Genomic DNA, 24,342 nt, shown 5'->3' with positions numbered 1-24,342 from the left:
TGGAAAGATGTTAGTTAATTGGGGTGAGTTTTGAGGAGAGCCACATGAGTGAATGGAAGCTGATCTGTTTGCCTAAGGTGAGGGACTTGAGGATAACCACAAGAAGGGAAAGGGCAGTTTGGAAACAAGCTTATATAGTCATAAAGATGTAACTGCATTCAGGGGCTGTAAGCTGAAACAGGTCAAATTCAGCCTCATAAGGAAGTGCATGCTGGATGAGTTCTTAACGCTTGTGGCTGATTCTCCTCCATCACTGGCTGGGTTTTTTTGTAGGTCAGGTACTTTTCTAACAGAAATGCTGCAGTTCAACCAGGAGTTAATCTACAGACGTGCTATGTCCTTTGAGTCACACAGGACAATGGTCCTTTCTGGCCTTGCAAGATATCAACCACAGATGGGCTGAAAACACAGGGTTCCAGTCTGGGATCTGAGCCTTGTACTCAGGCTGGTGGTGTTTGGGTTAAATATAATACAAAATGGATGCATTGTAATGTGTTTGTTCCTCTCATTTTGTTTCAGGACACTACCTGTGGGAAAACCACGAAGTATTTGGCTTCTTCCCGGGCTCAGGCAGTAGCCCACATCTCAGAGACAAGATGGCCCATGAAACATTTCCTGTTTTCAAGCATTCCCTGTTGGGGTACCGGGTGCGTCTTTCCTGCAGTCATACAGAGCTACGCTGCTAATTCAGCGTGGGTAGCAGTATAGCAGTGCAGGGCTTGGTGAGGAAGGACAGATTCTCTAATGCATGTCTGTGTCTTCCTTACTATATTGGTCATGATACCTGAGAAAGCCCAGCGATGTAAACATGCCCAGAGGTGGAAAACATGCCCTTGGTCTCATTTGCCATCCTGCTCTGGGAGTGTTGTGAGGCGTTCCCATTCTGTGTTATCAGTTTCTGTGGAAAGGGGGCTGTTTGCAAGAATAATAACCACGTATGCAGAGGGCCTGGGTACACGTCCTTGGAATGAGGCATGTTGAATCCCATCCCTGGCTCACACCGGCATTTTCTGTTGTGTGAAGGCATTGGCACCATGAAATGTCAGGTCTCAAAATGGAAATGGCCCGGCATTGTTTAGGACCGATTCCAGGAAATGCCTCTTGGATAGAAGTACTCTCTCTTGCTGTCCCTTCTCCATGACCGCATGAGGAGAAGTATCTAAAATAGGTCATTGTTATGCACGGAGAGAACCCTGTTCCCTAAGCTCCCTTGGTTTCCAAGTAAATGAGCTTTGGAGGTAAGTTAGCAAAAGAGGCTGATTCATTAGCAGCAAGGGAAATCTGTGCGTTGGAGGGGTGCCCAGCTGCCCAAAGGGATTTACGTAGTGACATGCTCCTCAAATCTTAACAGAACAAGCTGAGTGATACACACGCAGGCTTGAACTATATTGCAATCACATGCTTGCTAGGCTCATTTCTTATCTCATGGGTTTCTCTGGAGAGTATCAGTTGCTCCAGTCCCTCATAGGGTTTTAAATTTGTAAGGGAAGGAGTCACAGTGAGGTATCTTCTGATGTGAGAAAATTCCGTATCTGTTTTCTTTTCCAAATTAGGTCACCTTGTAAGGCAGTTCTGGAATGGCGTTTGTCCCTGCAATTATAGAAGCTGTAAATAACATATGTGTTACAACATGTTTGATGGGATTTCATTGCACCATCACTAGTCTATCTGAATATCATATCCCAAATTAATAACAAATTAATTTTATCTGCTGAAAGACCCCAACTGTCACCCTCCTGTCCGGAATGAGATCATTTTGGGCAGCTATTCGCTTACAGGAGGAATGGGGCCAACACATTCTTCTGGCTTCATTGCCGAGGGCAGGCTTGTGCACAGAGATGAGTGCTCCCCTTTGTCAAATCATCTGGAGTGCAGGGAAGAGAATTCAGTCTTTTTGAAGCATCTTCCGCCTCTTTGTTGGTGTGTCAAGCAGGGGTGCCAATTAGTGCCAGTGATGAGATGGGCACTCATCCACAAGACCAGAAACGGAAACCCGCAAACTGCTCTCACATAGGACGTTGAGCAGCTGTTGGATTATAAAGATCTCTGGCCCCTCCTGACCTGGGCCAGATTTGAACCATTGACCTAGAAGTGAAAAGCTTGAAATCCCTGCACAAGCCACGGGATAAATAGGACTTGCAGAGCTGCGTGCCTCATTCCGCATTCAGTTGCTGCCATCTAATGGCAGGTGGGGAGTGGAAAGGTCTCATGCAATATAAATATCTTGTCCTTGGGAGTCTAGTATGTAGGAGAACCTGTGCAAATAGTTCTCATCAGCCCCTAAAAGTGCTGGGGAAACATGGTGATTTAGGCTGGCTTTATTCCTCTATAGAGTAATTTGACAAAGGCCTGTTGTGCTGCAAGTCAAGTAAGATGTGTCCCACTACAAAGAACAGATCTTTGTGCTGCTTTTGCTCTCCTATGCTAGGTTATTTCCATATATGAAACCCGAGTGAAAGTCTGTGATTGTAAATCTGCCTTAACAACTGTCCCAAGGGCAACGGTAACTGAGTGGTGGGTGCCTGTGGCAAGGGGAGGTGATGAGAGAAAGCAGGTAGGAGATGGCACTTTTAATTTCTCTGAGTACCACTGGTACACACAAACATCTGCACTTTCAAGAACTTTGATACAGAAAGAGGAGGAGGTGGAGACTAGAACAAAATTAACTATCTGGAAATTATTTGGTCTGAAGGCTAACAGACAATAAAACTCACTTTCCTTCTAGTAATACATAAAGGAAAAAGCAAAGGAGAAAGAGAGATGTCTCCTCCTCCCCCCTGCCCAATGCCAGGAAGTTCCTGCTGTATTTTCTGTCTCTAAACCCCCAGATTTATAAGGCAGTAAGTATTCATCATATATCAGTTTTGTCTGCCTGTTTCTGTCTACACACAGACCTCCAAATAATACTTTTAAGCCACAGTAGCTAACGCTGTCTCACAGAGGAGAAAGGTTAGAGATTGCATATTTCTTTATGCATCCCTGCACTGCAGCCATTGGGTGTCCAGAGGCATGTCCCATGATGGGACTGCAGCCCAGTGAACCATGGAGTGGTCCCCAGCAGCCTTAATACAGCCCCAGAGGTGACATGGGAGCTTGCATGGCCCAGCAGTCAAACTAAGTCTGTCACCGGGGCTAACTGAAGTCATAAATCAAGCTTTATATTTGAGAAATATCTCCAGTAGTCCCTAGTCACCATTTTATAACAGGAAACTGTGGGAAGAAAAAAAAGTCGTATCTCCGGACAGAATACTGGAAAAAGCTGTAAAATTCCCCTCTGCTTGGTTGAAGGAATAGTTGTTGGAAAGAAAGTCCAGGAGCAAAGCAATATGAAGGAGAGGAAGGGAATAACAAATTTACTTTCCTACTGGAGGAAACAGTCTTTAAAAGCACTGTGGAGAGAAACAGGAATGAGTGCAACAAGTCCTCAAATGCCCTTGTAACTGCTAGTACTACCTGCACATCTGTGGGGGAGCAGAGAAAAGCAGCACACGTGAATTCTGGCTCAGTGCGGGGATAAAACATTTTAGCATGAAGTTGCTCAACTTTGTGCCAACAAGCACTTCCCAGGCTGCAGTGAGCAGCTGAACTATCCTATCTAAAGAGTCACAGGAGCTCTGTTTGCAATTAAGGTCCAGCCACCGTTCCCTTACGTCAAAGCCAGGATCCATCTAAACACTGCTGCTGCACTTCCGAGAAAGTGCAGCTTTGTGCCACTGCTGAAAGTCAGCCTTCTCAAATATGTACCCACTGGTGATACACCAGGGATTTCAGACTGGTACATGAGGACATGGTACACAAGCCAGATGGTTATGTCTCCTGCACACAGAATGAGATCTGGCAGGGTGCTGGGAACTCCTGATGTAGCTGATGGTTGGACCCTGGTTGGAGATCCCTTGTAGAATGGTGACATTCCTGAGCTGGAACTATTACCAAAGTGCCCTTGTCAATCAAGTTCCCCAGGAGACTTTCCGCTTGCTCTGTAGATATTTTTCTTTGAAGCTCAGTGGTAAAGTGATAGCAGAATACATTTAACAGGTCTAAAAATGTCTTGGCAAGGTTGCTATTTTTTTAATCCGTGTCCCTTCCCCTCTTATTTCTCACAGGAAAAACTCTGACCGCTCTCAGGGAAGCATCAGTTGCAAAGCGAAGACATAAAATTACACCAAGTGAGCTGAAATTTAAGCCTTGCCATTACAGCAGTGACATTCGACAGTTAATGCGCACCCTCAACACGCAGCAGCTGCAGGGTTTCGTTACTGTCATTTACAAAAACCTTCAACTCCCTTTGGTGTGCCCTGCTTTGAGCCAGAGCTCGCAGGCCCAGAGACACCGTTTTATCAGTAAGAGCCCTTTAGCGTAGCATGACATCTGAGAGACTTCAGCAGGATATAAGATTGCTGTGGTACTGAGGTATGATTTAATATCCTCAATTGTTCTGGACATTTGAGCTGCATGATTCAGGAGACTTGCATGAGTACGGTTACTTCAGTGCTTAATGAGATTTATGTGCTTAAATGTGATGGATGCTGTAATCACATTTCTAACATGCTGATTCAATATGGGAGGGGGGGGAACTCAAATCAACAGGAGTTCTGCTGTGATTGTGGTGGAGGCAGGCTTTTGCACAGGAAGCTTGCAACAAGAGCTCTTGCAAATGCCAAAATAAGAAAGAAAGAAAAAAAACATAGAGGAAACGTCTTTCCTCAGCTCTTAATTGCAGCCTCCTGTTCACTCTGCCAGCGCTGAAAGTTGTCACCCTTTCCGATAACATCTGCTACGGGCTCTGGGGGCGGCAGGAGGCCCGGGGGCTTGGGCGCGTCCCGGCGGGGCAGCAGGAGGTACTCCTGGCACCCCGGGTACCCCGAGTGCTTCCTTCCAGGGGGCTATTTCCCGAGCGGGAGCCGTCCTTGGTGGGAGTCCGCCAGCCCCACACACAAGCCCTGCCCCGCTCCGCCGCCCCCCCCGCGCCCCGAGCTGTCCCCTCTGGCAGCTATGGTACAGAAAGGGGTATAATAATAATGATGGCCTAGCGGGGCTTGCGGCAGCTGCCGGCCTGCAGAGAGCGGCCCGGGCGTGCGCCCCGTGCATGCACGGCGCCGGGGCAGGCCCGGCGACTGCCACTCACGGCACCGCGCCGCCTCCGCCGCCGCGCGGCCGGGGGCCGGGCTCGAACCCGCGGCCGCCGCGCAGGGCGGGCTCCGAGCCGCGCCGCCGCGCCCCAGATGTGGAGGGCGCTTCCCGCGTTTGCATCGTCTCCGCTGCGCCCGCGGCCCTGCGGGCAGAGGCCCGCGCAGGGCAGAGCAAGGAGCCGGTAAGCGCTGGGGGGGAACGGGGGCCGGGTTTCCTCCTCCCGCGGAGGGGGACTTTGTTTTGTCCATCCCTCCTCCCTCCCCCCCAGCCGTGACTGGGGCCTCCTAGCAGTTTCCTCTGCTCCCCAGATATTGGGCAAGAAGAGGATTGATCCTACCTGAGGTAGTGCAGGGGCTTAGGGCGTTAGGGGCCCATCCTGAAAATGAGAGCATCAGAGAACATCTGCCAGCAGTTCACCCGGGTGAGTGCTTGCAGGAGGTGATGGGGAAGGACTTGGGGCACTGCATGGGCTAGCAGTGGGGCAGGCAGGATGAATGACAGTTATATCAAGAAATGAGATGTGATGGCAGGAAAAGGGTGACTGGTAACAATTTTGCATGTTTATTTTTTCTTATAAGATGCTGTGGGGTCATGGCAGCTTCTCTGTAGATAGATGAGTCACATAGTGCATGCATGTCAACTAAGGCGCAGAAGGAAGGAAAAGTATCCAGATCATAAAGAAGATCAAAAAATTATCTTGTTATTGAGGAGCGGTGGACAGCTAGCTGTATTACGCTAGGTGCTAGCTGTACTATGCGTAGTACATCCCTGTACTATGCTAGGTATGCTACTACCTTGCTGGACTGCAGGATGCTAGGATGTGAACTGCTCCCATTTCATGGCTAGTGGTCAGACCCTAAAAAGGGTTGGATTCTGCTGGGCTCCTCAGTTCTCATGACTCTCAGTGTGAGAGCTGGTGGGTCCAGAATTCCGGCTGTGTGCAGCCCCTTCTGCATCCTTCTAGGTGTTTTCAGGGTGTGAGCCGGGATGCACAGCAAGCACTCTGGTGTGAACACAGGCCTAGGAATAGATGCAATCATAGAAAGGGAGATTGATTTGACGCTATACAAAGTTGAAGGCAGACTAAGTACTAGTATTTGGGTCAGCAGAGCATCTAGGGTTTTGGGAGTAGGTGGTGGTTTGCCTTCAGGTTAGTGGAGTGGACAAAATACCAAAGGGTTTCCTGTCTCTGACCTATCTGATGCCTCTTTTTGTTATCTCATTGTTTCTGACTGTTTTTCAGAAAAACTCTGTGATTCAAGAAAGCCACCATGAAAGGTGAGGAAGTTCGGCAGAGGAGAAAAGAGGGCAGGAGTAGGAATGGAGAGCGATCCAGGCACAAGGCAAAGAGCAAGGGTAAACACAGAGAGAGCCGACTTGGCAGCCAGGAAGCAGAGGATGTCTCTCTGCATGCACAGCAGAAGCTGTTGGCAGAGGAGAAAGCGGCCATGGCAAAATCACGGGAAGAGTCAGCCATCGCAATTTGCCTGCAGGTGCTCCTGCCGTACCTCCTAGCTGGGCTTGGCATGGTCTTGGCAGGCATGGTTTTGGATTATGTTCAGGTAAGGGAAAGAAACTGATCTGATGTACCTGGTATGGGATAGGTAGGGGACTTTTCTTCAGAGGCAGGGGATTTGTTCTGGGGATGGCAAAGTAAAGGAGGATTTGCAGCAGTTTCACATACCAACATGTCCTTCAAAATCAGCTATTATGTACTTCTGTGCAGCTCTCGGGAGACAGCATGTAGTGTTTTTCTGGCCCTTTTCCCTACTATGGAGATAAAAGACAATTGGTACTAAAGAGCACGTGAAAGATCTGAGGCATCTATGTAGGAAGGTGCAGTCCTGTGCAAAGATCTCACCTTGGTCCTAGGAAGAGGGTGGCTGAGCTGCAGCCCCAAGGGCTGTGGTGGCATAGCGCTTTCCTGCAGTAGATACAGCTGTATCACTCCTGGATGTAGTTCTGGAAAGTCCTGCATCCCCTGCTTCATTGTGCCAGGAGCCAGCCAGCCCAGCACTGTTAACGCATCATACAACCAGCCCAGCCCAGCCTGCGCACCACATCCTTTTCTAAGGCCTTGTAGCAGATGACTGAAATCCTTGAGCCTTCTTCCAGTCTGATTTCTGATTCTGTGGCAGTCAGGACCAGACCTTTCCTCCTATGGTGTAGCAATACAGAGCTTTAAGGTAGTGGTGAGCACCTAATTGTAGACAGTTTAAAGTTGCAGTTAATTTCCAGATTATAAATTGCTATGCCTTTGCACTCTAGGTGACTCTCAGTGCTGCGTGCCTTTTTGTTAACCCTTGTTATTTGACTAGCTAGCTGTTGGGTCAGACTGCCCTGACCTATCTGATACAGTGACCCTGAAACTACTGTGCTTGCATTGATAACTTTCACAAATCTGGAGGTGTGTTCTTTTGCTATTAGCCCTGGGCTCATCTCCCTAGGCTAGAAGAGCTATAAAGGCTTAAGAGTGATACAGTATCCTTAACTGACCTTAGCACTACTCAATACCCAGCAGAATGTCTAGTCAGATCAGAAAACACCAAGGCAAATCCAGAACCCAGTGGCAGGCTACTTTTTGTCTCCTTAGATGTCATTCTGAGAGTCTTGAGCCTTGAGCAGCCACTTTCATTTTTATTTTTCAGACTGTTCAGACCTGCCCATTCCTATGGATCTCTGACATTAAATGCACGTTACCTCCTATTGTGAGATACTAAAGCATGAAGTAGGTTGCAGATGGGTTTACGATGTTGGAGGAGTGTTTCTCTTTCAGTGTTCTTCCCTTAGAATATTTTTTTTCTAGGAAGGACTGGGCCACTAATATAAACAGAATGCGAAGCAAACCTCATATTCTTCTGAAACTGCAAAAGTCTGGTTTCTGTTTTATGTAAATAAAGAGCTCACAAAGAGCTTTTATGTTAGTGCATAAGCCTGGGAAATCAACCCATGCAACATCTCATAGGAGAAGCAGGCCTTTGGCAATTAGTACAGTGACTTTTCGTACATGATCATGGACTACTTGAGTGCGTCTCATTGCGGACTCACTGCTGCTAGGAACTGCCCTTCCTTTCTAAGCCAGTCCTGGCCTCTGCTGCTGCTGCTGTTTCTGTGGGGCAACAGGAGATGCTGCAAGGTTTTGGGCCCCAGGCACTCTCCATCTGCTTGCTCTCAGTCTCTCCACATAAGCTCTCCTGTCTGCCCTTTCCTAAAGTGGGGAGAAGAGGAGCAAGGTAAGAAACAAAAATACACAGCCTGATCCAATAACTGGGACATATGGTCCCTGAAAAGCATCGTCCTCCCATGAGTCTAAGGTGTCAGGATAGGGCTGTCTGTTGCTAACACTGCCATGTTGTAAGAGCACTCACTGGTATCCTTGTTCCTTCTTTGCAGGAATGATAAGGTACGTCTCAAACTGTGTTCTTTGGCGCTTGTCATCTTTCTGTTCTTTTTTTGTACTGTGGCAGTGGATGGGGGCCCTAGATCAGGGTCAGGGCCCACCAAAGAGGCTGTTTCTGCTTTGGCTCCTCCAGGGCAATGCTACCTGTTGGCTAGTTTGCAAGCATAGGGATACAGTGTATTTGTGTGCAGAGAAGGGCAGCAGTGTACCTCCCTGGGTTTTGCTGTGATGAGTGGTGCAGCCATGAGGTGGGTTTTTTTCCCAACTAGTTATAATCTTTTTCCCTCTGTTCAGCAATGCTTTCTTTCCTCTCAAACCTGATGCATCTCTTTGTGGACAAATATGGTATATCTCTTTGCCAGGAAACTGAGATGCGTCTCTTTGCTGACAAATATGGTGCGGATCTTTATCAGAGGCTCCTTAAATGTATAATAAAATGACCCAGTGTACACACGCAGGTCACCTGAACCAATTACTTTCTCTGCGTACTGATTCATCGGTTGAAGGCTTTTTATGGTGCTTGCTTAGAAACAGAGAGCCGAAGCGTGATAAACTCATAAACCCTGCCAGGCTGACACTTTAGTACAGGATGTGTTGCTGCTGTGTTTTTTAATGGTGTTTGAGTCATTCAGGCTCATTAATATTTCCTTTACATTAATGTTTCTGTCTGTCAGCAATCCAGTTGGCAGATACAGTGGCATATGGGACTAGGTATGCATGTTATAAGACCTTTGAAAACCTGTGGTAGCTGTCCAGAAATTGTCCTTGATTTCCTTGAAGCCTCTGTTTCTAACCAGATCTGAGCCTTCATGTTGTCACTTCTCAGTTCCTGGCTGGTATAAAGAGGTTGGGTCATGTGTGGTTATTACAGGATTTTTATTAACCTCCCTCTTCCAGCTATTGTGGGCTTTTTTTCCAGTTAGATTAGCTGAAACGTACTCCCTTGTTTAGCTTTCAGCTAACTGACCATTGTTAGGTGGAAGACACACACGTACACACCAAGGCAGCTGGGAGTGGAGGAGGCTTTGGGGGCTGTACCAAAATATCAACCTAGAAAGCAGCAAAGCTCCCATCTCTAGCTAGGGCTTGTTTTCCACCCTGCCATGCTTGCAGAGATCTGCTGTGCCATCTCAGCCCACTAGGCTTTGTGCTTTGGTTTGTGTGAATTCAGACCAAAAGAAACACACCATCCAAATGGCTGAGAGCTTCCTCAGTTCCCTATTTATCTGCAAGGCAAAAGTATGTCTTGTTCTGTCCAATCTTACCAACGCATTTAGCTCCAAGCTGGGGACCGTGTCACAAGGACAGAGCCCACAAGCCATGAATCTTTACATGTCTCTGCAGAGAGTGTCAGGGAAGCGGCTGATTAGTACAAAAAGCATTAGTAAGGCAATGGAATTTAAACACTGAATTTGAACTGGACTGAGAAACCTGTATCTTTCATGCCTACCACTGAATACTTGCTTTCACTCATTTGCCTTCACTGGGGCATGGCTCAATTTGAACCTGTGGTTGAACAGTGAAAAAGCTCAGTTGCCAATGTACTCAACCAATATTATACCCTTCCATCCTAAATTGTGCTTTTAAAGCTTTTTGACTGTCTGATACAATTAGTTTTCCCAAATTAATTATTAGAAAGGAGCCCCAACAGAATACCCTGACTCCCTTCCCCACATGCATGACTTTGAGCTGAAGTCTTTACTGAGCAGGATACAAATTCTTTGGCTGTATGTGGCCATGATGCAGCTCTGGTTCTTGACCTTGTGTCAGCTGTTTGACCATGGAGACTCTGGGGTGAGACCCCCTCTCTCAAAGACAGTGTCTTCTTGGGAGTGTGCAGAAGCAGTGTTTTTCACTTTAGGACAGGAAGGGAGACCAGCTCACAGCATGCCATGGAAACGTTCACCCTTTCTCTCCCTTGCCTGTGGTGTAGTGAGATTACAGAGCTACCTTAAATAAGCTCTGGCTATGACTCTTATCTTGGCCTTTGCAAACTAGCAGAAAGTTGAAGTGATGACAGCAGATAAGGGTGTTCGCTTTTGAAGCTTATTGGCTGGTTCTCTGGATTTTTTTTTTCCCCCTGAAAGCCAGTCATTCAGAGGTATAGCTGGCATAGACCGATTGTTACATCCTGTGGAGACCATAGAGGGGACAAGAGGGGCCGGCGTCTAAAGGAGCAGATCTTCTCTCACCAGCCAGCTTAGCTGTGTCACTTGCCTGGGGATGAGACCTGTGTAATATCGTCAGCCATGAGAAATGCGGACTCATGTTTTCCGTGACTTTTCTTCACCTTGAAGGAGAGCGAAACGGATCCTGGTTGTTAACTCCTCCCCACCTCCTCGGCCTTGGGACAGTGAGAAAAGTTCAACGTTGCTTATGGTGGGAGTGAGGGAACTGGGGCTGGTTCACAGCAAGCTTACATATTAAACCATCGTATCAGGCGAGCCACAGACTGACAAGAAATGTAACCTGAGGAGAAAGGCCACTAGTGCGTTTGAGCACGCTGAGGGATTCTTGCATGACCTGTCACTCTTTCAGTGCTGTAGCCTGAGCAGGTCTTACTGGTTTTTACTGAGGTAGTGGGAGCTGAATGGGGTGTGGGCTCATTTCTATTCGTCCACAGACATCTCCACAATCTTCTTTTCTCTTTTTTAATTCCCCCCTGGATATAAATCGGAGAACTAGTGTCCGTCAAGTTTGCTGCTACCTGGGCTCAACCCAACTGAATCAGTTTTGGAGGATACCCTTGCTGCAACCCTCTGGATGTGCTCCTGGGAGGAGAAGAAGCTAAAGCAATTTGGCATCATTGCTGTAGTTTGAGGAAAAACATTTCTTTTGACTTCAAAGAGAGCTACCAGGAGGATCTGTGTGATGACCTGATCTCCCCCCATTTGCCCTGCTGAGCATGGGGTAATGGTGTTTGACCATGGTGGTCACCCAGTTACAATTGGAACTGTGCTTCCATGGCAAGAAGCTGAGAGGTTTCACCTGCAAGTTGACCAGGTCAGCCAGTGGATTTCTTCCAGAGACTTCATTCTCCATTGCCTCCCAGATTTTTGTGCCGTTTCTTCTGGCTGGCTTGGGCATGGTAGCTGCTGGCCTCTTGATGGATGTTGTTCAAGTACGTACATGTGGTTAGGCAACTTTGTAGTGAGAGGGTGGGCTAATTCACTGACCTTGAGTATTTGTACGTTTTTGTTTTTAATGTGTGTGGTCTTAGCAGCCAGTCAGCGGGATGGCTGTAGGCTTTTCCTGTGCTAGAGAGACGCTATCCATCTTCTTCAGATCAACAACGGGCCCCTTGTAAAGTGGGATAGTGGCTTTTAGACAGGCTGCCTGACACTGCCTGTGGTGCGTTAGACTGGGTGCTCCCTTTACTGTATCTAGCTAAACACTTTGGTGATGACTGCTATGAAGCAACTGGGATCAGACTGCGGCATATTCCCCTATTGCATGATATTATTACTTTCCTTCAAAAATTGCTGATAAGGAGATCTAGGTCAGGGTTGTTATTAACTACCTGTCTCACTTAGAGGCAAGTTTATGCTTTCAGTTCTTTGCAAACAACCTAATGTAATCTTTGGTCTAGAAGGCATTTAGATACTGTGATGAGAGGCATGCCAGCATAAAAAGATTAGCATTGCCTACAAACTGAGTGCTTCTTGGCCAGATTCTGAGGTGGGTGTAAATTTGGAATAACTTGTATTGACTTCCAAGAAGTGCTGCTGGATTTACACCGTTATGCCCACAACCAGAATCTATCCCGTCTGTCTTTGCTTTGTACCAGTGGCACAAATAGAAATGCAAAATTTGATCTAGTTTGGGCATCTCAAGCCAGTGGATTTACAAATCAAAAGGCTGGCAGAGTTCCCCAAGGATATATCCTACACTCTGAGCTCACTGGAGTACATTAGATTTGCTGGCATTAGTACCACAGCAGGAGCTAAATATGGATACTTGAGTGTTTGGAAAGACAATACCTTGCTGTTTTTTCTTGCGTTGGAAGAAACAAAGAAGGCAGAGAAGTTGAATTAAAAGGAATATGAAGAATATCAAAGAAGGGTTAACTGGACTGGCACACGCTGTTGCTATGCTGTGTTTGTCGTCTCCACCTTGTGCTGTGCTTAGGCACAGACCTGTCTTGCAGCATTACAGAAGTTCTCAAACTACCCAAGATGTTATGTTAATAGTTAGCAGTTATCTCAGAGAAGGATAAAAACATAGTACATAGCCACTCCATACCCTTGGTAGGTGAATAGGCCTTTGTCTAAAAGAAATCGAACGCACTTGCTAAGAATTGGGCTCTGTTCAAAAATGTAGCTGTATCCAAACTGATGGAAAACACAAGCCATGTACACCTACGTTGCATATGTCCTTTAAATACCAGAGTGCAGTCTACTTTGTGTATTTGTTCACTAGACTCTTAGAAATGGGGTCATGCGTGAAGCACAATAATAGGAAGTGTATTTTTTGGTGAAGGTGTTTCCAACTATGTTGAAATAGAAGCCATCGGTCAGTGGGTTCAGCTCCCAGAGGAGGGAGCTAGTGCATTGAGAGTCACAACTGGCATAGGAGAGATGTTAGTGAGGTAAGCTGCCATGGTATCAACAACCCCGTATCTAAAAACAAAACCAGTAGCTGGGAAAATCCAGACATCTTAGCCTTTAAAGGTTTGGATTATTCTTCTGTACCTTTTTGTCTTTGAGCTGCTTATTTTCAGCTTTTCTTCCTGCAAGTGTGAGAACTAGAAACTCACTGTCCTGTCCAACTAAAACCTGAGACTAAGGTTTGTTTGCTTGAGGCCAGGTACCATAAGACTCTTACTGGTAATCACGAGGGCTCATGCTACTGAAGTTACAGGTTTTTCTAGTCCAGAAGTCTGTGATTTGCCCATTTTTCAGGGGATGGTCTGGCTGAGGAATGCTTTGCCCTATTGGCAGTCACAGAAAAACATTCTTAGGAAACGCTGTGTCTGCCTTTGACAGGGAGATACATGGGCAAGCTGTAATACAAGGATAGTATCTAGAGCATAGGTGTGAGTTTAATGGTGCTGCCCTTGTTTTGTTACATACAAAATATCTTGAAATAATGTGGTTCTGTGCTGGGAGTCCAGCTGGCTCTCTCATTTGCAGGGCTGATGTTGTAAAGAGGAGAACAAAGTGGGAATTGCTTGTTTGTGTCCTATCAAACTTTTCAGGATTTTAGCAGTTTCTGATCTGTCCTGGGATGAAACCAAGAACTGTTCATGTTACTGTTAAAAAACCCAACCAAACAAAAAAAAAAACCCGAGATATTTGTCTAGCCCAATTGACTCCAAGGCTCATACTGTAATAAAAGGATGCGCAAAGAAATAGCTATTTGCCATTTTCTCTTCTTGGTTGTGCAGATGATGCAGTCTCTGTGCAGGGCCGGTAGTATGGCACAGGTCTTTTCTTGTTGGACGTTTCCGCCTTTGCTCCAGTGATCCTTGGCCAGCTGGTCGATCCAGATTCCAGGCTGGCTGGCATTGCTGGAGACCTTGCAGGGCCCTGCCAGTGTTTGGCCCACTCTTTTACAGTAAGGTGAAGAATCATATTGAAGCTGGATGATCAGATTTCAAACCAGAGAATTCAGAAGGAAAGCTTCCCTTTCATTCTCCCCTTCCACACCACTGCAGTGGGACATAGTCCAAATAAAAGTCACAGACATAAGATATCCCTGTCCTTTGTTGATAGAAGTCCATGAGATGATTAGCATTGAAAAGGATTTTGAATTGGCTTGCATTTTATAGTCCAGGATCTTTTGATTTTTCTGTTGACTTGTTCAGGGCAATGGAAAACCTCTGAGGTTTCTTAGCTGCTGCCATGGGAGCATGGATGCCCTGGAGAGGTAATAGGACACGGCTGGGACTGTGAGGACAGTGTAAGGAGGGACAGCGGGGCTAGACTGCAGCTGGGGAGGCTGTCTCAGTACATTATAGCCTCTCTTCCTCTGTGCGACCCCATGAGCAGATCTAAGTGGCATGGCGACCAGCTGCAGTAGATCATGGGGTAACCAAGTTTCTTCAGAGCTGAGCTTTAGGGCTGTAACTCCATTATGGGGACATGAAGTGGGTAAGAGTCTTTGTGGCTCAGTGTCCCTGTGTGGGTTTGCAGTGCTGCAGGGAGTGTTTCTGTTCCTTCTAAGCTAGTTTTCATCTCGAAGGAGAGATGCTTCCTAGACTTAATCCAGCTGTCTTCATTCAGGCAGCTCCTTGCATGCACAGCTCTAACCTGCCACATTCACCTGCTCCTCCAGCTGACAGTCCTGCAAGGCAATGGCACAGGGATCATCTGTTGTTTCTGTATTTCTGCAGTCTCTAACACAATGGAGTCCTGGCTATTGTGGTATAAATCATTATGAATCTGTCCTTAGGCTCTTGGTGAGTCACTAATGAGACTCAAATGGAGGCAATTAAGTCAGCTTTTTTTATTAGTACAGTTGTGTGATTCTTTATTAATTGTTGAAAGCCTTTCAGTATAATTATATGTAAGGCAGAGTCCCAAAAAATCATACCTCATATGCTGAAACTTCTGTTATGATGGCTTGAGACCTGCAAAATTCATCATGAACACAAAGATTGGAGCTTACATTGATAAGACAGTCATATTTCCCAAAGGTGACATGCACAGAAAACACAAACAGTTGAGTTTTTCTGTTGCTTTTTGTTTATGTCTTTTTATGTGCAAAATATGCAGGGTCTTAAATATGAATGTCTGCACACCTGTGTATTTTAAATGATTGGGTTTTTTTACATTGTGCCTATGAAGTCTCTTTTTTCTCCTCTTTCTTTTGAAGGTGTCAAAGATGTGTTTGGATCTTTATTCTTAATTAAAGAGAGAGGAGAGAGGGGGATTTGAATCTTTAAAAGAGATGTCCGCCCCTAGCTTTTCTCAGGTATTTAAGTTCCATGTTAACAAATTCAAACAAAATTGTAGTGTGTCAAATAAGGTGACTATTCTCGTGTTGTCTGTTATTTACTCAACAGTAACTTACCTTTAACATTTTGAAACATGCCTGTTTCCAGGTCACCACTGCCAGGAAATGTGCCTTTTTATATTGATAATAATGTTTTGCCTGTTATCTGCACCTCTGAGGGTTGTCGCATCATGTGCTCAGGGCTGGCTCAGCCCCACTTTCATTCATCCTGACTCAGAAGGAAGCTGTGAGGTCTTCCCAGCAGACAGCCACACCACCGGCTTCCCACAGCTTCCCATGGCACAGCCAGAGCAAAACATCGAGCTGTTACACCCTGTATATATTTCCCAACAGGCTGAAGGCTGAATGTGTTGACATTTACTGTCTGTCCAACCTCCTGGATTTTCAGGTTTATAGAATCCCAATGGATGTGAAGAAGGTGGGCAGGCATCTGTTGTTCATTTTGTCCTCTAGCGCCAGAATTTGGGACCGTCATATGATACTAGCCAGTGACAACTTAGAATTAATGAACAAATTGATCCTTCGTATGACATGTAGCTAAACTGTGGAAATTTTTGCCACAGGATGGCACATGGGTTGGAGGGGGGAGACTGGATGAGTACCTGAAAGAGAAATCCTTTGAACACTGGTAAGTGTACAGAAAAACCCCACCAGCTCAGTACCCTGTGGCAGATAGTCATAGGCTGGAAAATACACAGGGGAATTATCCCATCTACTTGTCATACTTGTAGATTCTTGTTTTATACACCTGAATTTGACTACTGGTGGAGATAAGAATAGGTTAGATGGACCTTTGGTCTGACTCATTGCAGCTGCTCTTTTTTGCTTGTGTTCTGCTCTTAGATGTGGGGCTAGTTGGTTTTACTTCATGGTGAGCTGCTCCGTTCTGTGATTTCATCCTGATGTGAACCTCTCTGGCTACAGTGGGACTTTGCCAACATCCTTGAATGCACAGGGGGTGAATGAATTACGTTCCAAGGCACTGTATGGTAGATAAATTAGAGAAGACGTGTTAATCAACAAAGTTTCTTAAGGTTTCAGATCATTTCTAGTGTTGCAGCTGATTCAACAGCTTTGTACAGTTCAGCTTCAGAGGAGCAGTGATAATCAAGATACTGGCCCAGCAGTTCGGGCTTATGGGATATCTTAATTCAAAATCCTTTTTCCAGCTATGCTGGAAGCATGCTTGGTAATAGGAAGATTTAGGAACTGCCTGTGGAGAAGAGATACAAAAATCTCCTTCCCTCCCAGCACCAGTCTTAGATGCTTAGTTAGAAGTTTGGTAAAAAAAGACAGGCACAACTTTTTGTTGTTAGATCATTTCCAGATCTTTGTGTTTATTCTTATGAGTCTGGATAGCAATAGGCATTCCTGTATCTAGTGTCAGTACAAAGGATGGAGAGCATGCTGTATTTCATTTGGCTTGTGAACCCTAATTATTTTTTATGTTGTTCTTGGCTAATGCTAAAGGCACATTTTAATTTGTGGCTTTCCAAAATCTTCTGCTGCCCTCAGGAAGAAAGTTCCTTCCCTGTTAGGATAGTGCTTTGCTGTGCATGAGATCAGAAAGAATATTGCAAGCTAAAAACTGCTTCCTTCACTCCCAAAATGCAACCAGCCCAGGGCAGCATCTGCCCCCGTGTGCATAGCAGACACCTGTAGAGCAGGTGGCGAGGTAGGAACCCACTCCCCTTTGAAGCAACAGCATTGGACTGGTCAGCATCACAAACTGAGGTCGTTGCCTTTGTTTTTTTCCAGCACTGGGATGTGTTTCGGACAATTACAGAAGTTTTTATCCTTGTTCCTGCCTTGGTTGGCCTGAAGGGTAATCTTGAGATGACACTGGCATCCAGGCTCTCTACTGCTGTGAGTGTTAACAAAGTGGTGGTGGTGTGTGTGTGTGTGGGGAGGGGAGGGGGTTAGCAGAAGATATCAGGAGATTCTGCTTTTACATTACCACACTGTATGTACGAGACATGCCCTTTTCTGCTAGGTAGAAACTAGTGGTGTGAGAGTGTTAAAATAATGTGTTTGCCCTCATTTTGTAACTGGAACAGAGAATTTCCATCTGTGCTTTGAAGGTGAATTAATCCCTGGGTGGCCAGTTCCTGATATTTGGGGCCCTGTGACACATGAAGGAGACAAAGCCAGGGCTCCACAGCTGTTAGCTTCAGTATTGGATTGCTTTTCTGTGGGTATTGATCCTTGAGGCTTTCCCAGCAATCCTACCTTGGGGGGAGCAGACCGAGGCTTCTTGGGACCTGCAGTAGCTTTTGCTACTCTGGATTTGATTTCTCCTATCTCCCTAAGCAGTTTTGTTTACTTTGGGCTGTTTGTATTGCATGTCTTGGGAGAAATTGGAGCTTAACAGAGCAATTTAGGGGGGACAAAAGAGAAGAAATGGTTTAATTTGTTCAGCTTTTGGTCTGGGCAGGATGTGGTGGATGTGCCCACTCCACCTTTAGTTGGGTGCCCTGCAATGCCTCTGCACCTCCATGTGATACCCCTGGGACACTGGGCTGGAGCATGATGGAGATGTGTCACGAAGGAAGTGCAGGGAAGGCTGGGAGATGCTGACCTGTGCTCACCTCTCTCTGGCTTTATTAGCTCCTTTCCCACAGGGACCAGGTGAAACTGCCTTCAGCATCCATGTGCACCACAGGAACAGGTTTTCAGGGTGTCTCTCTTGGCTCCTAGGCTAACACTGGACAGATGGATGATGCCCAGAAGCAATGGAAAATGGCCACCTGCAATTTAGCCCTTATCCAGGTGAGTCACTTCAGCTGGGAGAGGAAAAAGGCCCTTTTCTCTTCCTATGCTGCAGCCCAACAGCATCTGTTCCCAGCAGTGCTGAATCCCAGGCTGTTGATTTGGCGCAGGTATTCTCAACAGAGCCAAGCAGAGCCCAGGACTTGACCTCCAGTAAAGCTCTGTGTGGCCCCAGAGCTTGTAGTTTAGCTGCAAAACACATCTAGACATTCATTGCCTTTGTGGACAAACTGAAATAATGAAAAAACCTCCTTTTGCAGGGGGAACTGCGGCACAATCCCTGTTTCACAACAGCTCCTAGATAAAGCCTGTCATTTACTGGCAGTGTTTGGGAATCAGCCTTGGGCAGGAGGGGAGAGATGGGAGAAATGTGACTCTTGTAGGTCTTTCTGCTTGTTAAAATCCAGCAACCAGCCTAGAGGTTGCACATGGCAAGGCCACAGGGCTTGCAACATGTGTCTGTGTGCTTTCCCTTATCTCCTTCCACAGCTTTCAGCTTGCTAGGACTGTTGTGTTGATGGGAGCCCATTTTTGTGTTGACCAGGGCTATTCGTTTGCAGATGAACTCAGTGTCCTTTGCTGAAATGTTATCTGCCCTTTGCAGGCCTCTAGAGTTTTTCTCCAAACTTTGTCAGGATTTTTTTTTTTAATGTAATGGAGCCTTACAGGGATGCTGCTTAAATACATAAGTAATCAGCATCTCCGCAAGGCTTAGCTGTGTGGAAATGCTGCGGTCGCATGCAGCCAGGACTGCCTGGGAGCAGATGCAGATGATTGCTCACCAGTTGTCTTGGCCCCCAGGTCCAGGCCACCGTGGTGGGACTTCTGGCTGCTGTTGCTGCTGTGATCCTGGGAGCCATCTCCAAGGGTTCTGTGGAGCTGAGCCAGGCTGCCGTGCTGTGTGCCAGCAGTGTGACCACGGCCTTCATAGCTGCACTTTCTCTTGGTGAGTTGTTTTGGTTCCTCAGATCAAACACGCAGCACTCAGGTGTGGAAAAAACTGTCTCTTCTGCCAGGGAGGCCCAGCTGACATCCCTTTGGTCTGGCATGGGGGAGGAGGGATGCAGGAAGCATTAGTCCTATGTCTGCTGCTTTCACACCCTCTGCATCCTGCCTTTGCTTCTCTTCTCGCAGGATCTGTTGTTCGCTGTGCTCTCGGCATCCATAGCAGCAATCAAAATGTCCCACTTCACCCGACATGCGAAAAATGCCATATGCTATGCACGGGTGTACACACATGCGCACACACTTTCTCCATGTGTCTTGGGTGACATGTTAGCCATCTACACTGGCGCTTTCCTAGGGGAGAGTGAACTAATGCCATGCACAAAGCAGGGTATTGAGACTCTGTTAGCAGACAACTCCAGACCACGTTTGAGATGGACTCGGGTTGCCCAAGACCCTGTGGAGGATTGTGGCCAGCCTTGTGGCTTGCCTGCTGTGAGCTCTGAGCCAGGCAGTCCACTCCCCTGGCTATTCAGGGAAACATGAGTGGGTGGACGGGTAGGAGCTGCTCTGTGTCACCTGAAGATGATCAGTTTGTAGGTCTGCCATACGAGGGCAGCATGATACCCTGAATAGAGGGAGCTGGCAGTTGGATACAGCAAATTTTCTAAACGAAAGGGACAAGTTAGAGCAAGTGCATATCCTGAAGCTGGAGTCAAAGGGTAATTGTAGATGCCTTTGAAGAAAAACATGGGATGAGGCAGTTGTTAAAAGAGAAAAGCAGCAGCCTAGCTTTCATTAAACTCTTCCTTCAGCTCCCTGCTTGGTGTGATACAGAGAGGCTTTGCTGCCGTACCAACACAGGCTTTCAGCTAGCATTAGTTTCTTCTCTGGACATGGACACAGGCAGCTTGTGTGTGGGTGTGCACAATGGGAAGCTGCTATTTTTATGACCAGGGAGGGAAGCAGCATGAACTGTGCTGTGGGGAGGGGAGCATGGGTGTCTGGGAGGGCTTTTGTGGAGAATGCCATGTTGTGTGAGGATGTGTTTCTGTGTAAGGGATGTTGTACCAGGGAAGGAGCACACATGGCATTTCTTAGGGGAGAGCCGATGCTCCTGTGCACGCTCAGCTTTGGTGGGCCTGTACGAACAGGCACAGAGAGGTTGTGAGCTGGAGAAAACCACCATTTCTCACACTTTCTTTGGTGCATCCTGTCAGCCATGGAAGAACTTTGAAGAGATGTCATGTGTCTTGTCTCAAGGCTGCAGCAGTGGAGGCTGGCCAGGCAGGGTTTGTTCCACGTGGCTCTTCCACAGGCCTGCAAGAGATTTGATGGTTGAGGGATTCCCACATGTTCATCATGGTTTGGGGTTTGTGCTCATTAACTTACCTGGGCAAGCAAAACATCTCTTCTCTCCAACAATGCTGAAAAGCAGCTGAATTTTCCAGGTGCAGCTCAGAGGACAGGGGAAGAGAGGTGATGTGGGCCATCTCCATAACCCCTTGACTCTGGAGCTGCTCACAGCACCAACATCCACCCAGTGCAAATTAAAGCACCCCCAAAGACTCTGGGACGTAAGGGGTCAGTCTGATGGCTGGGCCAAAAGGCTAATTCAGGCTACCGTAAGGAAGCTTGTTGCTCCTTGGTGGTTCAAACTCAGAGAAATTTTGGTCTAATATGGAAAATCTCTTTGTACTGTGGAATCCAGAGCAGGGGATGGCACCAGGAGGCTGTTGCATGCCTGCTGTGTGCTTATCTATGAGTGTGCTTCATGCCTGGTCCTGCTTCAAGACAGCAAAGATTAGGCTGCTCAGGAGGGGAGTGCCTACATTTGGGCTGCCTGCTGGTATCTCCTTTGATCCCTGGAATTTGCTTGTGTGCCTCTGGGCCTTTGGTGCAGTTCATAAGGGCAGAGTCATGCCCTTCAGGTTGGTGAAAGCAAGAGGACAAATCCCTGGGGATGTCCAATCTCCAGCTGTGTGGTACCACTACGGGCAATCTGCTTCTTGCTTTTCCCAGATCCTGTGTCCCTCTGGGAACCAGAACAGCAGCTCTGGGGTGAAATGCAGCAGGATGCATTCTCTAATGCCTGCTCTGTGTCTTCTCTAGGTCTGGTGATGATTGGCGTGATCATCGGAGCAAGGAAAGTTGGGATCAATCCAGACAATGTCGCCACACCCATAGCAGCAAGCCTTGGAGACTTGATAACCCTTTCCCTGCTGGCAGGAATCAGCAGTACACTCTTCAAATACATAGGTACATGTTTAGCAGGGATTTGCAGCTCAGCAAGCAAGGGATGAATCCTTGTGAAATTATTGCAGGGAGCTTACCCATTTCTGGCATGTTTCAGAATGGAGGCTGTCATGCTACTGGGGTAGAAAAATGACCAAAGAGGCTTTTTCCAGGCTCTCTTTTAGTAGCAAACTGGAAGGCAGAGCCTAAGAAACACAACTGGGATTTGTCAAAGAAATGACCAACGTGTACTGCACAGCTGTGGAACAGAAGGTTGACATATGTGACACTGACTCTGTTCCTGCATCTGTCGCTAGCCAAGCATAACTACTTTCTGTGCATGGGTAGTAGCAGGTCCTTCCTCACAAAGCTATTTCAGGGTTTTGGCATTTGTAAAATATTCTTGTATCTTCTCATGTGGAGAGTCATGGATGAACAAGATATTATCATCTTGGAGGGAGGGAGGGAGGCAGTGCTGCATTGTTTTATGCTCACAGGACTCTGAGTAGGAGTTGTGGCTATGGGGTTAGCTGTTCTGCTGGTTGGCAAAGACTTGGACACCTGTTGACACTGAAAAGCTCAAAACATGCTGCAACTTGGTGATATATGCCTGACTGTGGCTTGTACAGTGCTAGGCTATTTACCGCGAGCCCAACCTAGAATAGAAACAGGAAAATAAAAAGATCCAGCAAACTCAATACCATTTGAAACCCAAACTGTTGCTTCAGACTGTGAGCAGAAGCAGCGAGGCAGCTGCTCTCAGTTTGCGTAACTCGTTCCATATGCCAGCAAGTGAGGGAGTGAAGGAGCACACATTGCAGGGAGAGGCCCACGAATTGCTTCTGTCCAGTCCTCCTTGAGCTTCAGAGGTGCATTTTTTTAATAGGCTTTTCCCATGATGCCATCACACCTGTCTCTGTAAAGCTAGTTTGTTTTTCAATCGTTATGCCTCTGATAATATCTTCCAGGGAGCACATGGCAGAACAACATGATAACCTCTATGGTTGTGACCAGAGAGCATTTGTGATGTCTTCAGAGTAGTTTAAATAGCCTCTTGAGATGGAAAATACACAGCACGCAGACACCTAGTCATTGGGAGCATGAAGTGAAGCAGGGAGGAGAAAGGCACTGTTGATGGTGGTTGAATAAATGCATTTCCCTCCCCAGTGTGTAGTAAGGGACGGGTCATGCTGTGACAACTTCTGGGTCCTACCAAAATGTATCCTTCAAAAATACCGGTGGGTCTGTAAAGTTTGGAGTACTGTGTGCCATCTGATGCAGCACCATCTCCTTCTGCGGATTATCCTTTTGCCAATGAAGATTTTCACTTTTTTAAAAATCAATCCTGGTCCTTCCCAGTCCTGCATAATGGAGATACAAAGTGTGCCAAAGGGTTGCAGCTTGCTTATGGACTGTATGTGAGAGAATGTGGCAGAACTGGAATGTGGAGACTGAAGTCCATTCATCCTACCAGCAGTCTTTCTGTGGGCTTTGATAAGGTTTGATAGATTCCAGTGCTCTGTGTCTGCATTATTTAAGAAGGAATTAATTGCCCGAAACAACTGGGGGGGGGGGGGGGCCGAGATCCAGTACAGCAGCTAAGTCTGTCATACAACCCATCTGTCCTAAATGACACCAGGTGGTAAAGTGCACTGACAAAACAGCAGCTATTTACACCCCAGAAGTGGTTGCATTTCAGTGCCGACTAAAGCCACACATAAAGAGTGCACCTCTTTGTGTAAGAGCCCTTGATTCATGGAAGATATCATCATATCAGTGCTATCTCATCCAGGTAGCCTGAGGCCCTGGCAATGTCATTTTGAAAAATGCACACTTTGAGTCTGCTTCATCTCCCAGATTACCTGCAAAGTCTACGTTACAACCTGCTGGCTTTGGCCCCAACACAGAGACCAGATGGAGAGCTTTGTTGAAGAAGCGTTTTTATATCAAAAGGGTTGGCATCATCCCCATTGCTTGAAGGTGTTTCTCATGCTTGAGTCATGTTTATTTTCTTTTAGTGCTGCACATCTACTTATTTTTTAATTCCTTTGCTTCTAAAGGTCACTTCAAGGTTATGCCCCTACCGAATGGAAAAAGCACCTAATGGAAACACATGTAAGCTAGCACGAAAGAAACCCTGGATCTTAACTGGCTTATATGTGCAACAGAGCATTTGTTCCTATAGAGCAGGCCAGCTGCTCAGCAATTCTGCTAGCTTGCCACCAAAAGTACCTATTACCTATTGTTTTAGGTGAAGGCGTGAGGTGTCTGTCGTGTGATACAGCTTGCACACAGGAGTTTCCCCTTTGCCTTGCTGTTTGATTTGTACCCTGAAGCCAGAAATTTTGTAACTTTTTGTCTTGCTTAGTTGGAGATGGAATTGGAGACTTGCTCATCTTCAAATATAACTTGCTTTGAATCCTGCTGATTTTCAAATAACATCCTCTAGCAGTGAGTTTCAGGGATTAATTATGGATTTCTGTGGTGGAGTGAGGTGGTTGTGTGGGGAATATCTTGGTTCATGTGATTTTTCTGCTAACGTAACTCAGTCTGAGCAAGAGCCCTGCTGCCTTTATTCCAGACTTTGTGCAATATGATTTTGGTAACCTGAGAAGCCATGGACATTTAATGCAAGATTTCTTTTCCTTGCCAGATATGAAATACCTTTCTCCTCTGATCTGTGCTGTCTTCATTGTCATGATCCCTCTCTGGGTTGCTATTGCTAAGCAAAGTCCTTCCCTTGCTGAAGTCCTGAAGTCTGGATGGCAGCCGGTCATTGTTGCAATGAGCATCAGCAGGTAAACTGAGGAACTGCTCCTGAGCCCACATGCGTATGCACGCTGCAGAGAGATCCCGTGCTCATTTAGAAAGCCATCAGAAGTGAAACTGGAAGGAGCAGCAGAAGG

The 24,342-nt window shown here is 46.6% G+C and overlaps 1 protein-coding gene across 11 annotated transcripts in view; it reads left to right on the top strand.

Moving 5' to 3' along the window:
- Window positions 1-614: 614 nt before the first annotated feature.
- The window catches only part of SLC41A3 (solute carrier family 41 member 3), a 30,777-nt gene continuing 7,049 nt past the window's right edge, over window positions 615-24,342 (top strand). Inside the window, exons 1-7 of one of the 11 annotated variants that reach the window (XM_076346404.1) lie at window positions 4,148-4,166; window positions 6,374-6,692; window positions 17,246-17,353; window positions 18,185-18,256; window positions 19,058-19,202; window positions 21,314-21,460; window positions 24,090-24,234. In XM_076346404.1, the coding sequence (XP_076202519.1) occupies window positions 6,402-6,692; window positions 17,246-17,353; window positions 18,185-18,256; window positions 19,058-19,202; window positions 21,314-21,460; window positions 24,090-24,234 (908 nt within the window). In that variant the 5' untranslated portion in view covers window positions 4,148-4,166; window positions 6,374-6,401. Of the gene's footprint in view, window positions 648-4,147; window positions 4,167-4,295; window positions 4,411-5,219; window positions 5,312-5,443; window positions 5,552-6,373; window positions 6,693-10,645; window positions 11,652-15,427; window positions 15,446-16,001; window positions 16,116-17,245; window positions 17,354-18,184; window positions 18,257-19,057; window positions 19,203-21,313; window positions 21,461-24,089; window positions 24,235-24,342 lie in introns of those variants that run through there. The other 10 variants (XM_076346403.1, XM_076346400.1, XM_076346408.1 and 7 more) reach the window with 10 other exon arrangements.

The sequence above is a fragment of the Aptenodytes patagonicus genome, chromosome 8 (assembly GCF_965638725.1).
Source record: "Aptenodytes patagonicus chromosome 8, bAptPat1.pri.cur, whole genome shotgun sequence".
Taxonomy (NCBI): Eukaryota; Metazoa; Chordata; class Aves; order Sphenisciformes; family Spheniscidae; genus Aptenodytes; species Aptenodytes patagonicus.
The sequence above is the reverse complement of the archived record's forward strand: the minus strand, read 5'-3'. Positions and strand labels throughout refer to the sequence as shown.